We start from the raw sequence: 19525 nt of genomic DNA on the forward strand, positions 1-19525 counted from the left end.
AGTAAACAACACCAATACTGCATGTAGACCCTAAACATAAATAAATATATGCATTTATATATACATGTCTGTGCAAACATACATACAGTTAGTTATGAGCATTAAAAATTTCAAGCTTATAACTTGAATAGGAAGGGTTCTCTGCAATTCCTGGTGATGTTTTCTCCTTGAAGAGTAGAGGTGGAAGGCAGGGCTAGGGACGAGTCCCACAGCAGGTTTCAGCTGGATTTGTTATGTTTTATGTGATTTATTAAGGACAAAAAATGATGTAAGCTTGTCATACATTAGCAGTTAGCAGTTCTTTTAGCAGTTAGCGGTTCCTACCTTTGTGATAGGAATATGAATATTGGGCAAACCAAATCTCTCCATTTCGTATTGCTTATCTCTGTTTTTCAAAACTGGGCAAACCAAATCTCTCCATTTCGTATTGCTTATCTCTGTTTTTCAAAACGATCTTTTATTTTTTTCCTATTTTACCCACTTTTTAAGATTTTATTTTTATTTATTTATTTTTTAATTTCTTTTATTGGAGTTCAATTTGCCAACATATAGCATAACACCCAGTGCTCATCCCGCCAAGTGTCCCCCTCAGTGCCCATCACCCAGTCACCCAACCCCCCACCCACCTCCCCTACCACTACCCCTTGTTCATTTCCCAGAATTAGGTGTCTCATGTTTTCTCACCCTCACTGATATTTTCCTAATTTTCTCTCCTTTCCCTTTATTCCCTTTCACTACTTTTTATATTCCCCAAATGAATGAGACCATTATCAAAACGATCTTTTAAAAAACATTATGCATTTGACTAAAATCAGGAGCTTGTGGATAAAAGACAAATTTTGGGTCAGTAAAAGTATCATAAAAATCAAGTATTTTGTCAACCTATGTGTTGGAAATGGTAATGTATATCAAAAAAATTAATTGTGGGTAATTTTTCCCTTTTTCCCAAAGAATACAAGTTAATGACCAGATTGTGGAAGTGGATGGAATCAGCTTGGTGGGTGTCACACAGAATTTTGCTGCAACAGTTCTCAGAAACACCAAGGGCAATGTCAGGTAAATATATGTGGCTCCAGATATGTGTAATTTCATTACTTATAATTTTGTTGAATTTTAGTTTTCTAGATGTATGTAATTACAATGAAGATTTTATCTGAATACTCAACATTTGCTCTTAGTTCTTAATGTTTCCTTCTTTATTGTTATTAGTTTATGCAAATATAATTTAGGACCAAAAATTATGCTATTTCAGAATGACATGAAGATATGAAGTGTACAGTGTACAGTATCAATATGGTTAATCACTGAGCTATGTTAGTGTGCCTAACAGCATACAAGTTCTAAAGTCCTCAACAAATTGAATTTAGACTCTAAATCCTTTCACTAAAACCAGTTACACAGTAAATTGAAATTGAAATGATTATACGTATATCCAGTGATACATGTTTTTAGATAAACTGGCTTAATTACTTGAGGTTAATAAATGCATTTTAAAAATCTCTTTATAGACTTTGTAGGACTAATCTTTGGTCAACTGTAAGTTTGACAATTTAATAGAACAAAGGGTACCTTCTTTTGAACCTTGAAATGATATATCCTGTCCTGGGGGTTCCGAAAACTGTAGCTTAGAAAATAGATAAGAAAGGAGTTCTGAGCCAACTAAGGTAACGGTGTGAAATCCATTTTATTTGGTCATAGGGCATTTATTTTTAAATATAGGGTTGCTTATGTCTTAATACTTTTCCATCAATCCTACGAAGGAACACATAGGGGATGTTATATAGTATGGGTAATTATCAAAATGTTTTAGTGTTATCATCAGAATGTGATAACCAAAAATCCTGAAAATGTCAATGACTTAATATTGCTGTAAAGAGGGTCACATGAGAATTTTATTGCAGCATGTTTTTTTTGTTGCACAAACATGGGTTTAAGTTTTAGATTTTAGACTTTTTCAGTTGGAAAATACCCTTTCATGCTGAAGGAAATGTTTAAGGAATACAACATCAATGACTTTTATGAATGCTATGTTGATGCTTCAAGACTACTCACAATCCTAGGAGAAGTATGTGAAATAATTGGAAAGAGCACAGGAAAAGCCATCTGATGCTCTCTTAGAGACCCGTGTGGGTGGGCTACCTCAGGAAATGGGATTGTCTTTCTTGTTTTTCTCAAGAAAAGACAGCACTTTCCTCTCTCAGTAAAGAACTTGGTTTTAAACTGCCCATCAGGCTTTGAAGTTTAAAATTGAAATAAGTAAGATATACATTCAGCTTGTAAGAACATTTTTCTTTTCTTTTTTTATAAGAATATTTTTTGGTAGCGAGGAAGTTTATAGTTACATGAAATCATAGCCATCCTTTTCTTTCAAGCCTCATGTAAATTACAAATGGCCTCTTAACGATCCATCTCCTGATTTCAGCCTCTCCCTTCAATCTGCTCTCCTCATCCTTCCTCCAAAAGGGAGGAAATAATAGCAATTTTCAAATGCAGGAAGGTCTGCAATGGAAAAAGGAATGAACTCATTCTATGTCATTCTGGTCCTGGAGGATCTCAGACCTGAGGGTAGAAGTAATAATTGTGCGTCTGTAATGTGCCTCTCCTCTTCTGAGATCTTCCGTGGCTCTCCATTCTATACAGAACCTAAGCTCTTTATCCTGCTATTAAAATTTTCATCACCCATTCCCATCACTTACCCCTCTCTGTATTCATGTTTTGTTACAGTCACACTGTTGTAGTCATATTCCTTCAAACCTGACTTGGGAATTACTGTTTTATTATTGTGCCTCTTCCTCCCTGTCATTTCTTCTGTTTAAATACTGTCTTCTGCACTGAGTGTTATACTATATGTTGGCAAATCAAACTCCAACAAAAAGTATACATTAAAAAATAATAAAATAAAATAAAATAAAATAAAATAAAATAAAATAAAATAAAATAAAATACTGTCTTCTGTTTAGAACCTACTTAGCTTGAGGACCGTATTTCAGCTTCTTTACCCTCCAAGAAGTCCTCCTTCAGCCCCCATATCCCCTAGCAATCTCTTCTTCCAGGTAGCACTCATCATTCATACTACTTTTTTGACCTTGAGGTTACAGAATATTACTTTTATCTTTTACAGGCATTCACTTATTTCCCCATTCACTTTGCACAAATTTTGATTATTGAAATGGGACCTTTAGCCCCCCCAAGTTATTTAACCCAGGGTCTTAATTAATTGAATATAAGAAAGCCTTTTCTCAATTTTAACTTATTAAAAATAATATTTGAGTCCTCTGAATATATTTTAGGTGGTAGTTCTTCATAAAATATTAATACAAAAAACAGGATCCCCAAACTAGACCTGTGTTTTTAATTAACGTTTTAAAACTGAGAATTTAAAATATATATGGTTTTATATTTCTTATTAATTGGTGACTTAGCTATCACACTTAGTGGATACTGAAATTTATTTTCAAAAAGGGATATCTGAAAAATTAGTAAATTTAGTTTGATTTTTTTCCTAACTACTAAGCACAGATCTGGGAGGAACAGGAAGCCATGGATCTAAAGATCCAAGTTAGGAGACAGATAGGAAGCTAGAAGTGATGAGAAAAATGAAACAGATTTGGGTGGTGATTATTATACTGAAGTATTAGAGGTCAAGATTTTTACGTATTTCCTAGAAATGTATATGAAATTGGTGCCAGCATTTGAATATGAATCAGAATCAGACACTGAAGTTCTGAGACTTCATCCACACCTACAGAGAATCATTTTCCATCTGACTTCAGTCTGCTTTATTTTATTGAATTTTAAATTACAATACTTGAGTTTATGAACTAATACTACTACAAAGACCCCATTAATATGACATTTTTAACACACTAGAGAAATTACAGGTACTTTGTGATAACTTTCAAGGGTTATATATTTTTCAACTGTACATCCTTTTTATGAGTTAAGAAGTGGGTTCAGCTCAAACCAGGTGACGTTCCTAGGGGATTGAAAGTCTTAGCCTGACTCAAAGTATCAGGAAATTATTATTATTTCCTTCATTTTACTGATGTCATTTAAAACTAAGTACTTGTGGTAAGTATTACGCTTACATCATGTAATTACTTTACATAATTGATTAGGAAAGGACTCACAGGACTCAGATAGTTTGTAGTCAGAAATGATGCAACACACCAGCAGCAGCAAAAGAAAGATAAGCATTAACAGGGTGGGCATGCTGAGCTCAGACACAGTCTTCTTCATCATCCCTCCACTGGGACTCACAGGACTTGTTGGTCTCCAGATGCTAAGCTACCTCGGGCATGTGCATGAAGCATGTTGGTACCAAGAAGTCCAAAGTCTGTATATGGCAGGGATTTCTCACTGAGATCATTAACCCCCCTCTCCCAGATTCCATCAAATCCAGGTAGAAGGAATAAATCCAATGATTGTTACCAAATAGTTTTGACAGACTAGTTTGTCTTGCCATGAAGCAGCTCATGGACAGATATATACAAAACATCATTTATCCCTGGTTGGTACACCTCACAACTTTGACCAAGGTTTGGTACCACGCTCTGGGCAATTCTGATTTGAGTACTTTGTCAATCCAGCTGGTGTCCAAATGAACTCATGCTGTATAATACATATTGCATAACATAACGCATTTACTGCTCTCCTTTTAATTCCATTTAAAATGTTTTTATTTGAGCATATTTATTGTATATTTCAACATTACCTGGTGAAAACCTAAAGAGAAAATGTTGTAAGTTATTTAAAAACCTATAAAGGTTTTTGGTGGTTGGTAGAATGTAACTTGCCAAATGTAATATAGTTAAAAAGTTAGAAAAAAGTTCTATTCTTATTGTCATATCCTGCATTGTATAAAAAATAGTCCAGATTCGGTTCATTTGAATCAGCAGGTTTATCTACTTAAAATTCATTTTTATATCAGAACATACTAAATGATGCTTATCTTGGAGATCCTTAAAAGAGCCTTATGTGTCTGTTGGTCCACATAAAGTTGTGGAAAAAAAATACTTTTAAACTTGAAATTATAAAGTCATTAGAAAAAATAATTAGTTTGAAAGAGATAAAAATACTGGTTGTTATCTATGGAAAGAAAGTAGCAATCTCTAGATATTGGGAGACTAATTAAAAGTTATACAATACAAACTACCTTCCATTTATTTATGGATGTATAATTTAGTTTTCTGTGATGTTGTTTTGCCAGAGATGTCCCAAATGTAGACATTTGACTAATTTCTTATGTTATATCTCTGTGGACAAAAGGAAAAATGTGTTTGAATTATAGTATAGCCAGAGAATAGGTACAACCATACAGCTGATTCTGTTACAAGTTATAAAATATTATTTAATGTATTCACTGATATTTCTTTATGCACTTAGTACTAGGGATAATTGTCTTTCTCTAGTAACTACCTTTTTTCACAGGAAGCCTGACCTAAGGGATTCAGATTTTGCCTTAACCATTTAGATGTATGAGTTTATGGAAGTGTTTAAATCTCCCTGTGCTGTAGTTTCTTCATTTATAAAATGGGTGTCATAGTAGTACCTTCCCTATACATTTGAGAGGAGTATTAAATGAGTTAAAACATATGAATGCCTAGAAAAAATAAAAATTTGATGAAATCTTAGTGATTATTATTTTCTTCTGAAAACTCTGATTCCTTTTTTTTTTAATAATAAATTTATTTTTTATTGGTGTTAAATTTGCCAACATACAGAATAATACCCAGTGCTCATCCCGTCAAGTGCCCCCCTCAGTGCCCGCCACCCAGTCACCCCCGCCCCACCCTCCTCCATTACACCACCCTTAGTTCGTTTCCCAGACTCCCAGAGTTAGGAGTCTTCCATGTTCTGTCTCTCTTTCTGATATTTCCTACCCATTTCTTCTCCCTTCCCCTCTATTCCCTTTCACTATTATTTATATTCCCCAAATGAATGAGACCATATAATGTTTGTCCTTCTCCAATTGACTTATTTCACTCAGCATAATACCCTCCAGTTCCATCCACATCGAAGCAAATGGTGGGTATTTGTCATTCCTAATGGCTAAGTAATAGTCCATTGTATACATAAACCACATCTTCTTTATCCATTCATCTTTCGATGGACACCGAGGCTCCCTCCACAGTTTGGCTATTGTGGACATTGCTGCTAGAAACATTGGGGTGCAGGTGTCCCGGCGTTTCATTGCATCTTTGGGGTAAATCCCCAGCAGTGCAATTGCTGGGTCATAGGGCAGGTCTATTTTTAACTCTTTGAGGAACCTCCACACAGTTTTCCAGAGTGGCTGCACCATTTCACATTCCCACCAACAGTGTAAGAGGGTTCCCTTTTCTCCGCATTCTCTCCAACATTTGTGGTTTCCTGCCTTGTTAATTTCCCCCATTCTCCCTGGTGTGAGGTGGTATCTCATCGTGGTTTTGATTTGTATTTCCCTGATGGCAAGTGATGTGGAGCATTTTCTCATGTGCGTGTTGGCCATGTCTATGTCTTCCTCTGTGAGATTTCTGTTCATGTCTTTTGCCCATTTCATGATTGGATTGTTTGTTTCTTTGCTATTGAGTTTAATAAGTTCTTTATAGATCTTGGAAACTCTGATTCCTTCTTAAGTCTTCATGTAGATTGTTAAAAAACTGAGTCGATTTTATAGCCATTTCTAACAAGGCACAGGATCTTATAATCTGTAAATGGAAACCATTGTTAGTGGTTTCTCTTTTTAGTTCTTTTGGAAGTATCAATATAAATCTTTTCTCCATCTCTTGATTTTTCAGTTTTAGATCAAAATTTAATGGTTGCTTATTATAAAACTTTCACCCCTTAGGGGTTTTTTTAGTTAAAAACGTTTGCAAGAGTTTATGACATTTACTTTTTATTCTGTGGTTACAGTTGCTTAGGTAGTCTTTCTATAAGTTAATTCAAAAGATTAAAACCAACAAGTAATATTTATAATGTTATGGTTATGAAAATATTATTCAATCTAGAATTAAGTGGTATGACTGAATTGATAGAAAATGATATGTAATTTTATGTCATTTGATCTGTGTCACTTTTCAAGGCATAAAAGTTCTAATGGAATTTGACTTATTTCTAGCCTTCTTGATTTCCTCTAGGTCATACATAGCTACCAGCATGCTTGCATGTCTGAAAATGTATTCTTTGGCCCTCAGATATAAGTAGGTATAGTATTTGAGTTCAAAATACTTTTCTTTCAGTATTATGAAGATATTTTCCATTATCTTTTAGTATCTGCATTTGGTAAAGAGAGATTTTATATTAATCTGATTTGTAGTCCTTTATGGCTTTCTATTTTGGATTTTTTTCCCCTCTTAATTTGGTTTTTGAAATTTTTGTCAGACTATAACTAAATCTGTTTGTTTGTTTTGCTTGGAACTCAATCTGAACACTTGAGTTTGGGAAATTTTCTGTTATTATCTTATTACTTTCTGTATTTATTATTCAATGCCTTGATCTTATCTTCTTAAACCAGTATTAATGGGGGATTAGATGCCTTGGCCATATCCTCTAACATCGTATTTTCTCTCAGTATATCCATCTTTTTACATTTTTGTTAGTACATTCTAACAATTTCTACAATTTAGTCTTCCAGATTACCAATTTATTGGTAAACCATGGCCTTTTTTTTTTTTAAAGCTTTTCTGGCCTATTTTCTGTTTCCTTTTATTACTTTAAGCTTTGTCCTCTCGTGTCCAAGCTTGAGAGTTACTCAACTTCCTACTTGAGATCTTCATGTGGCTTTCAGCTTTAATTAAATTTCACGTAGCACATCAAATGTAATATGTTCAAATTATTATCCTTTATTTGTACCATTCTCTGTCTTGTACCCGCCTCCAAAAAAAATAATCATATGATCTTTACTTGGATGATTCCCTCTTATCAAGTCTCAATTTGAAAATCACTCTTTAAGTGAATGAATTCTTCTTATATTATGCTATGTATGTTGTCCAAACCCCAAGTCAGGTTCTATCATGTTACCATGTTTTCTACATAGCATCCATCAAATGATCCCCTGATGATCCTCTTTTTCTGGTTTTGCTTCTCTTGTTTTGTCCTCTACCACATTGACTCTTGACTAGCCTTGATGATTGGAGTATGGAGGAAATAGTGATATATGACTTCTGAGGCTAGACTATAAAAGGCATGTGGCTTCTACTTTGGTCTTCTGGATCACCAGCTCTGGAGAAATCTAGCTGCCATGTTGAGAAGACATTCAAACAGCCTTCTGGAGGAAGAACATAAGCCTGCCAACAGCCAACAGCACCTTGCCAGCCATGTGAGGGCGGCACCTCAGAAGGAGATCTTCCAGCCTCAATAAAGCCTTCAGATGACTGCAGCCCCAGTCAACATTTGATTGAACTTAGTGAGAAGCACTGAGCCAGAACTGCCTACTCAAACAACTCTTGAATTCTTGACTTAGAGAAAACGTGGAAGATAAAATGTCTATAAATTTCGGGGTAATTAATGATACAAGTTAGAATAAAAGTGAGGACATCATTATAGACCTAATAGATATTATAAGGACTGGCCAATATTATGAAGAACTTTATGTTGGTAAATACAACTTAGAATAAATGGTTAACTTTCTTAGAAGACAATACTATGACAAAGTACCAAAGCTCACTCAAGAAAAAATAGTGTTTGTATGCATATGTGTACATGTACACATGAAGATGGATTTAGAGTTTAAGCTTTCCAGCAAAGAAAATTCCAGTTTCAGTTTGTTTCATTGGTGAATCTCACCAGGCATTAGAGGGTGAAATAACACGACTTCTATATAACCTTTTCCAGAACATGGAAGAGAGAACACATCTCTACATTTATAAGGCCAGAATTACCATCATATTAATGTCAGAAAAAGACATTAAAACAAAAATCATTACAAATCAATATTGCTCATGAACATAGATACAGAAGTCTTTAACAATAATTTAACAGATTGAAGTCAGGAATATATAAAAAGGATAATACATTATAGCTAAATGGCATTTATTTTTGGAATCCATGTTTGATTTAATGTTTTAAATTCAACTTAATGGAATTTTCCATACTGACAGAAGAATGGAGAAAAAAAATCTTCCATCATATGCTCATCCCAGTAGATGGAGACTGAAAAACTCTCAGGAAACTTGAAATATAAGGGAATTTCTTAAATGTGATAAATAGCATCTAAGTAAAACCTATAGCTAATATCGTATTTAACGATAAGAGACCAAATGCTTTCTCTTAAGTGTAAGAACAATGTAAGTGTGTCCACTTCCACCACTTCTATTCAGCGTTGTCCAGGGGTTCATAGGTAGGTCAGTGAAGAAAGAATAAGAACTGGAAAACACATAGATTGAAAAGAAGTAAAACTCTATTCACAGACAAGATGGTCATCTTTGTAGAAAGTCCTAAGGAATCTACAAAATATGCTACTAAAACAAACTAAATCAAATAGGGTTACAGGGCATAAGTTGATGTACAGAAATCAGTTCTATTCTGTTTATTAGCAACAAGGAGCGATTGAAAATTCAGATTAAAAGTAACATTTATGATAGCATCGGAAAAATGAAATACTTAAGGATAACCTGACATGATATGTTGACAACTTAAGCAAAATATTTCTGAAAGAAAATAAAGACTACCTAAATGAATGAAGCAATAGACCATGTTCATGGATCAGAATACTGCAGACTAAGGGCAATCTCACTGAAAATCTCAGCAAGATTTTTTGTAGAAATTAATATTTTTTAAGAAGAACAAAGTTGAAGAACTTTAACTGCCTCAAAGCTACTCTAATCACAGCAGTCTGGCTTAGGTGTATGGCTAGAAATATAGATTAATGGAACAGAAAAGAGAGTTCCAATATCGACCTGCACAGACATGAACAATTGATTTTTGACAAATGCATCAGAATAATTCAGTGGGGGGAAATTGTAGTCTTTTCAACAAATGGTGCTGAGACCATTGAATAACCACATTATAAAAAGAAAGAGTAAGAACACTTGACCTTTGTCCCACAGTATATACAAAAATTACTTCAAGATTGATCATAGATCTAAATGCAACAATTGAAACCATAAAATTTCTAGAAAACAGGCAAAAATCTTTACGACCTTGGGTTAATCAAAGATCTTTTAAGACAAAAGCAAGAAATATAAGAGAAAGACATGATAAATTAAACTGCATCAAAATTTAAAACATTTGTTCAAAAAATCCTTGAGAAAATGGAAAAACAAGCAAAGACTGAATATTTGCAAAAACAATTATCTGATAGAGAGCTGTTATTTAGAAGATATGAAGAACTCTTATAATTCAATAAGAAGATGTATAATCCTATTAAAATGTGCAAATCAATTAAAGAGACACTTTACCGAGGAAGATACACAGTTAAGCACGTGAAATACTGCTCAACATCATTAATCTTGGGAAAATGCAAATTAAATCCACAATGAGGTACTACTACACACCCACTAGTATGGCTGAAATTAAAAAGACTGTAATACTGTGCATTGACAAGGATGTGGAGCAGATTTAACATTCATTCAATGCCAAGGGGAATGCAAAATAGCACAGCCATTTTGCAGAATAGTTTGGCAGGTTTTTGTAAAGTTAAGCATGTACTTGCCATATCAGCTAGCAATTCTATTCATAGCTATGTATCCAAGAGCAATAAAAACATATATCTACCCAAAGATTCATACTTACGTATACTTCATATGAGCTTTGTTCATAATAGCTTAGAAGCAACTCAAATGCCCTTTAACTGATAAAGGATACACAAATTGTATAGTATCCTATGTAATGAAATATTTCTCAGCAATACAAAGTTACAAATTACCAGTATATTCAACACAGTATTTAACTGCTGGAACTTTTTTTTTTTTTCCAGAACTATTATATTGACTAAAAGAAGGCAGACGGAAAAGTCTTTATAACTGTACTTTAAACTGCAGGCCTTTAAGAGGCATTTTTGAGGCCATGAAAATGGCTTCCACTTTGGCCCTTTTTTCCTGCTTGCCCCTGGGATGGAGCCTAGAGTGGGTGCTGCTTTTCAAACTCCTGCACTTGCTGTTTAGTCAGGAAAGCCTTACAGAGTCCTGTACTGGGGGTAGGAGAGGGAGCTGCCTCTTCACGAGGCCCTCCACCACCTCTGAAGGCAGGGCCTGGCCAGCACCACTCAGTTCCCGCCTGCCCTCAGTGGTCTCGGATCCTGGTGTGAATGTGCTGTGAGGGCAGCAGTGTCTCTTTAATGTTCATTGAGGGCTTAATAAATGTTTCCTAAATGAATGAAAAAATATATATTGTGGCTATTGTATTTGTGACACACTGTAGATATATTTGTGTAAACTCCTTGTGTTAGCTTAAATTTGGTGAATTTTATTGGATATAGATTTGACCTCAATAAAACTCATTTTTAAAAATGTTATGTTAATAGTCACGATTAACTTAAAAAGCACCATGCTAACTACTTACATCGATGGGGTTGGTGATTTGGAAGGAAGACAACGTTTACTTAAGAAAGGCAGAAGTAGTCAAACAATTTCCTCGGCAATATGTATATATTATGCTATACACTTTTATTTAAAAACTACTTCCTTTAATTTTTACCAGAAAAAATAGTATCTATATTAAATTTTTCTATGGATTCTTTTCTTTATTCAGACATGGATTTGCAACATAATTTTTAAGAACTCATGTTTTCTTGGGTGTACAGCTTTAAGTGAGACCTTTCTTTCTTTCTTTCTTTCTTTCTTTCTTTCTTTCTTTCTTTCTTTCTTTTTTTTTAAGTGAGACCTTTCTGATCTTGTTTACAGCTATGTCAAAGACATAGTGTACCTATTGTAAAACATATCACCTCAAAATTTGGTGACTTGAAACAGCAAACTTTATCTCATGGTTTATGGGATCTACTTGCCAGCTCTTTCCTGAGAGTCACTCTAGAGGGATGCCTCACAACATAGAAACTGGATTTCCCAGAGGGAGTGATCCAAGAGAGTACTATCCAAGATGGAATCTGTCATCTTTTAATAACTTAATATCCAAAGTTTATGGAATATCCAAATTCCATCAGTTTTATATTTTATTGGATATTTATGGAATATCCAAATTCCATCAGTTGTGTATTTTATTGGATAAAATAATTAACAGGTCCCTCTTTTACTCCATGAATATCAGGTGCCTGAGATCACTTGGGTGCATCTTAGAGGTGGCCTATTGTGTCCTGATCAACAGTTAGTTGGACAGATGGGTGGACAGGCGGTCTGATTAATGTCATACTATATATAACTCATTTGTTTATGTTGCATATCCCCTCTTAAGAAGAACCCTGAAAAATTTGAGACTATTTAGGAAAGATTGACCAGGATGGGAGAGATCTAAACATTTTTTCCTTGTATATATAAAAATTAAAGGTTCTGCCATCTTTTGCCTCCAGTAGACAATTTTAGGAAGACATAATAACAATTGTGAAGCATTTGGAAGAGTGACCATGGATAAAGACTTAGGTATTCTTTTTAACTCCAGATAGTCATCCTAGTACTGGAGAACAGCAGTTATAGGAAAATGGTGTTATAGGAGAGAAATTGTATAGAAATTGTGCTTCAATATGAGGAATTTCTAATAAATTGTATATTTGCTTTTCAGAGCCATTTACATTAAACTTCAAATGCTTTCTGGCAAGTACTGCTACTTACGATCAATAACTGTGCATTCATTATGCTTTTATCCCTTGCATATGTGTTTAGTGACTTTTTTGACATTGATCCATGTGACGCTTCTGGAGATGAGAATTTTGTAGGAATTGTAGTTACACATAATAAACAGTAAATTAATCTGAAGGTCTTAAATATTTCCCTGTCCTTTTTGGAAGAGATTATAATACTCAAAATATAAATGAATGTTGAGGATTTGGGGGTTGTTCTTTTTTTTAAGATTTTATTTACTTGAAAGAGAGAGAGTGTGAGTAGGAGGAGAGGCAGAGGGAAAAGCAGACTCCCCGCAGAGCAGGGAGTCTGATGTGCAGCTCCATCCCAGGACTCAGGATCATAACCTGTGCAAAAGGCAGATGCTTAACCGACTGAGCAACCCAGGTGCCCGAATGTTGAGATTTTTAAATAAATATGCCCTTGTTTACTTTGGATTCACATCTGGATATGTAAGTTCTAAATACAAAAGGTTTTAAAAAAAATTTTTTTTACTTTAACATCATTGGTTTTCCATTTGAAGATCTCCATTTCAAGTGCATTAAATTTTGTTTGCTTCACTCACATCATTTTAATAAGAGGCCTTGTTGCCATTACAGCACAAGGGAAATTGAAAGTTTCACTTATTATCAGAGTCTTGACTTTGTGATTGTGCATAATGGAGTGTCATTTGTAATGGAGGGCAATGGGGGCACCACCATGTTCATGGGAATTCTCAGTCCTTACAGATTTTATGTTTACTCCCTTGCAGTGAGGCAAGAGGAACAGCCATATGGATTTGGGGCCATGGATATTAAAACTTAAATTACTTACATGACTTATATGACTATATAACTGTATAGATATGAGAATGATCAACAACCACTGGTGATAGAAGATCAAAAACAGTGGAAATTTTTAAAAATTGTTTTAAAGGGGATTTTGGCTTAATGAGATATCTTCTAGTGCCAGTATATACAGATTAGCATTCAAAATTTTTTTCCTTTAAATATTTGTATACATAAATATTTAAACCTGAAATATTAGAGTTAGCTTTCTAATCAAGAAATGTTACTTCTTGAGAAGGTATAGCATTTTTCAAAAATATTTAAGTTTCTCCTAGTATGTGGTATGTAGTCCTTGAAGTGGCATGTGTTATGCAATATTGTTTTAATTCAACTACTTTTCTATATTGAAATACAGTGGTAGAAAAAGGTTCTTATGATTAAGACTGAGTTAAATACAAAATTCATTTCAAAGAAGTAATACTTAGAGTTAAGTTTAAAGATTTAAAATCTAGATATTTAAAGTCTAGCTTTTAGAAGCAAATAGGTTGATGGACGACAGAGGGTACTTGTTATGATGAGCACTCGGTGTTATAGGTAAGTGATGAATTACTAAATTTTACTCCTGAAACTAATATCATGTTAACTAATTAGAATTTATTTTGAAAGAGGGAGAGAGTGAACGAGAGAGAGAGCACAAGCCAGAGAGAGAGGCAGAGGGAGAGGGAGAAGCAGACTATCTGCTGAGCAAGGAACCCAGTGCGGGGCTCAGTCCCAGGACCCTGGGATCATGATTTGAGCGCAAGGCAGATGCTCAACCAATTGAGCCACCTAAGCATGCCTAGCTAGAATTTAAATAAAAAATTGACACATGCAAAAAAATAAAAGCAAACATTTTCCTAGATGAATTTAAATTTTTAAATGTTAAATATAGAGTATGTTACATTAATCTCAATCCCAGTAAAGAAAGGAAAAATATGTGAGTACCCAAATACAAGAAAGAGGCAAAGCTTTATTGTGTAGGACTTTAACCTCTAGATATCTAATAGCAAAGCTTAATGAAAGCAACCAGATATGCATTCAGCACCATTTACTCAAGTACAATTAAGTCAAATATTTTAAAAAGCTATCTAGCTTGGAGTAAGGCCATAAAATGTGATCAAACACAGAAAAAATGAGACACTTTCTACAAAAATGTTTAAAAGTACCATGTGATCTTATGATCCAAGACTCTAGTCTAATGAGAGTAGGTGTTGTGTATCTGTATCTGTTTTTCTTTTTTTTTTTTTTAGGTTTATCTTTTAGGTTTTTGGTGTGACACAAATATTTGTTAAAGAATATCTGAATGAAAGAATTGATTACCTAAGAACCTATAACTATATCTACTATAGCTTTCCTTTTTTTAGATTTGCTTAAGTCTACATTAAAAATTCTTTAGTTTAAAAAAGTTTTTGAGTTTTGACATCATTTAAGTGCCATTTTTAACTAGCATGTCACTTTTTTTTAGAATAAATATCTGTAAAACAAGGCCCTCATAACTCATCATTTTTCAACATAAACTCTTGCATCATTTACACTGAACATGTAGGATCTTTATGACTTAAATTCAGAAAATTGTAAATGCAATTTTATAGTTGTTTAGTTTTTGTTTGACAGCTCACCAGAGAATTCAATAAACTAATCAAATGAATCCTGTATAATCTCGTCATCTAAACTCTAAAGGACACTGCATGGACACTGCTTGGTCTGATAATAGATGGAAGGAAAAGGGAAAACTGATTTATCTGTCTTTACCTATTTTATCTCAGCCTGAGGGAGAGAGGGGGCAGTTCTTACTGAAATAATTCTCGTCAAAACAAGATAATTGTTTGAAACACTAGAAACAAACTGTATTGAACACATAAACCCTCATTTTGTATTTTAGTTTAGCCTTTATTTTTCAATTGTAACCTTAGAAAATACCTAATTTTTTATTTAAATGTCTATCACAGTTTGGCTTCTGTAACCTCATCCTTTATAGCTAAAATAAAAAGATCAATCCATTCCTTGTTGAAGCAAACTAAACAAATTTAGAAAGTAAGAAAACATTTTTTTTTCTTAAAGGGTCTTAAAGGCTGATTTAACTACATGCATGTCACTTCAGTCAGAAATGATGTCCAAGATGTAAATCATAATTGTGCATAAACATCAGTTGATTTGGTCACGTATGTTTAGAGGGACTGATTGTTGCTGACTTTATTAATTGTTATATTTTTGGAGACTTTAAAAATTCAATTTAAAGGGATCGTGTCATCCATACTTTTATATTTTGACAGTAACTGAAATTAAGGTTCTCAGAACTTTAGTGCAAGTATTTTATCTTTTTACTGTGGTTGACTTTCAAAAACCTACTCTGTTTTCAAAGCTAAGATGATTCAAGTAAGAGGTAATTGGGACAGTGTGCACAGAGTACTTACTACCTAGCTATTAATACATTATCGAGGTAAAAACAACAGTAAACATTTGTTAAATACTCTCTAGGCACCAAGTCCTTAGTTAAGCTTTTTATACATATTGTGTAATATTTATTTAAGCTATTATGTTCATTTTATTACAATATGGAAACTAAGGATTAGAAATGTTAATATATTCAAGGTCACAGAGCCAATAAGTCATGTTTATGGTTTAGTGAATTTGTTCTATCAAAGCATTTTTCCCCTTTTACAGACACTTTCAACCCCTTAATATTACTATCACAACATATCTATAGTGTGAATCTGTAATTGAAATGATAACCTTACTTTAAATCTTGCATTTTCTGCTCATTTCAACATGTGCCAGATTGTGCACATATTGTTATAAGAGTCCTTTTATAAAGACATCTTAAAAATGGACCAAACATTTAAGAACATATAGAAACCTAATGTGAATCTTACACATTTTCCAAATGGGAGATTTTTATCACTTTCATCATCATGGTAATAGTGCCTAATGTCCTTTCCCGTCTATGCCACATTTTATTCTTTTATCACTCCTTTAGACACATGAAGTAGGTACCAATTTTCACATGAGGACAATAAGGCGTGGAGAATAGTTTAGTTCCACTTGTGCTTTTCCTCTGAACCATACTTACCAGGATGACATTCTCCTAATGCACATATGAACCATAAATTACACTGGATTACAAGGCTTTAGAGATATGTGTAGCTAGGTGCTATAACGCTGCCCCAAACAGCTGCCTGAATGAAGAGATGTGTACTTTAACAAAGCATTTTAAAAAGTATATTTCATGAGATGGGTTGTCTGTTTTATATACAAATAGAAATCACTTTTTTTTTTTTTTTTTTTTTAGAAATCACTTTTATTTCTTAAGACTGTACAGTGATTTTGAATACAAACTCATATTGGAGAAATAGTGAATAATGTTAAATTGTAGGGACAAATTCAGAAAGCCACACTGTGATTTGAGCAACTAGGCCTTCATGATTTAAAATGTTGGTTTCTTATGCGATGTGGAACAATTCTTATTTCCTCTGAAATTTCAATTACACATTGATTTGTTCCTTTTAGTTTTAGCATCACAAATAACTCTGGTTTGGAATTGGAAATCATGTTTTGAGGGCAGGAAGAAGCTTGCATGTCCTATTGGAATTCTGGTTTATTATATGATTATATACTTTATTAGTATATGATATACCATAATACTCTAATTTGTGTCTTAGAAATAATTTTCTGCTTAAAAATTTCTCACAAGTTCTATCTTAAGTCTCCTTCATTCACCTCTAGAGCCATTAGCAGTGGTTCTAACTTGTTGGCAAGTGAACAAAATCTTATCTTTTTCACCCCCTGAATTGTGTTCAGAGTAATTTTAAACGTTTGCTTTGCAGAGGAAATAAACTTCTCCATTCTTAGGGAAAACTGTTCAACTAAAAGATCTGACAATATAATTCTCAAATGAGTTTAAAGAATTTATGGCTTAAATGAATGTAATTCTAATTTATCTTTTACTTTGAGCTTGGCTGCTGTCTTCAATTAATAGCATTTTATACATTAATTGCTTCCTTCAAACTCCTCCGTCAGCTTTATAGTATGTGATACTCCCTCAAACCCCACTCCATTATGCATTTGAAGAAACATAAAAGATGAATCTAGATTTTCTTAAATCTATCATTCTAGGATATGAGCTTCTTTAATTGCTTAATGTTTATATTCCTAGACATCATTTCTGACTTTCAGACTGCTAACCAAAAATAGAATGAATTCTAGATAGTCATTATATGTCTAGATTAGTTGGACATGCTAAAGACTTTATGTATCTTCCATCATAGAAACCAAATGTCTCCAAGTGAAATAGACAAACAGGTAGGAAAAGAAGAAATAAAAATGTCTTCATAGTCAATATGATCTTACATATAGAAAAATTCTAAGGAATCTATAAAGCCTACTATGATTAATAAATGAATTTAGCAAGGTCAAAAATACAAGGCCAGTATTCAAAAATCAATTATATTTCTATATTCTAGCAACAAACCATTAAAAAAATTTAAAAATCAGTACCACTTACAATAACTTGAAAAAACATGAAATAGATATAAACTTAACAAAGTGTAGCTAAAACTTTGCACTGAACATTGTAGTGTATTACTGAAAGAAAGTAGAATCTAAATAAATGCAGAGATGCACCATGTTCGTGGATCACCTCAATATTATGATGTCAGTTTTCCACAAATGGATCTATAGATTCAAAGCAATCCCAAATCAAACATCAGTGGGATTTTAAAAGAAATTGATAAAAAAAAAAAAGAAATTGATGACCTGATTATAAAATTTATATGAAAAAATAGATAACTTTGAATAGTTAAAATAGTTTTGGAAAAGATATACAGAGTGGAAAACTTCACACCACCTAGTTTCAAAAGTGATTATATGGTAATCAAGCCAGTGTGGTATGAGGATAGATATATAAATGGAAGAGATTGGAAAAGTCCAAAAATCAGCCCAGAAGTACATAGTATCAACTGATTTTCAACAAGTGTGCTGAGGTAATTCAGTGGCAGTAATGAATAGTCTTTTAAATAAATGGGGTGGAAACAACTGGCTATACATGTGGAAAATAATGAAACTCCACCCTTACCAAACATTGTGCATGAAAATTAATTTGAAAGATATTATAGACCTAATATAAATCAAAACATTAACACTTCAAGAAGAAAAATAGGAGAAATCTTAGCAATCTTAAGTGAGGCAAAGATTTCTTAGATAGGAAAGAAAAGGTATAAAGCTTTTAAAAAGTGGTAAGTTGGACTTCCTTGCAAGACACAATTAAGAAAATTGAGAGGTAAACCACAGACTGGGAAAGGATAATAAATCAGAGATACACACACACTATTTGAATATATGTATCTATGTGTATTTATTATATACAGTATACATAAAGATATGCATCCAGAACATATAAATAACTATTCTAGGACAATAATAAAAAGTCAGACAATCCAGTTTTTTAATTGGTGAAAGATTTGAAAAGGTATTTCACTGAAAAATATTTGTGAATGCTCAATAAGTGCTTGTAAAGATACTTAACATCATTGTTCATCAAAACATTGGAAATTAAAACCATTATAAGGTACCATTCAATAGAATGGTTAAAATTTTAAAAGACAGTACCAAGTATTGGTTAAAATGTAAAGCAACTGTTATTTTCCTGCATTGCTAGTAGTAATACAAAATGGTACCACCCCTCTGAAAAATAATTTGGCAGTTTCTTTAAAAGTTGAACATACATTGCCACACATTATCAATTCCATTAGTTATTTGTCTACAGGAAACTAAAATGTATGCTCCCACAAAGACTTGCACAAAAATGTTTATAGTAACTTTGATCATAAAATCCAAAATCAAACTCAAATACCCACCAGTAGAAGAATAGATAGACCAAATGTAGCACATCCAATACAATGAAATACTCTTCAGTAATAAAAATAAATGAATTACTAATACTTGCATCAGCATGGATAAGTCTCCAAAACATTATAGTGAGCCAAAAACGTCAGACACTCTATGATTACATTTATA

General features: G+C 33.3%; 1 protein-coding gene across 19 annotated transcripts in view; it reads left to right on the forward strand.

The window, feature by feature from the left end:
• The window catches only part of PPP1R9A (protein phosphatase 1 regulatory subunit 9A), a 312061-nt gene that overhangs the window by 189669 nt on the left and 102867 nt on the right, over positions 1-19525 (forward strand). For all 19 annotated transcript variants that reach the window (XM_049093580.1, XM_049093583.1, XM_049093584.1 and 16 more), the window contains exon 5: positions 952-1056. In XM_049093580.1, the coding sequence (XP_048949537.1) occupies positions 952-1056 (105 nt within the window). The remainder of the gene's footprint in view (positions 1-951; positions 1057-19525) is intronic.

This window comes from Canis lupus, chromosome 14 (assembly GCF_003254725.2).
Source record: "Canis lupus dingo isolate Sandy chromosome 14, ASM325472v2, whole genome shotgun sequence".
Classification (NCBI taxonomy): domain Eukaryota; kingdom Metazoa; phylum Chordata; class Mammalia; order Carnivora; family Canidae; genus Canis; species Canis lupus.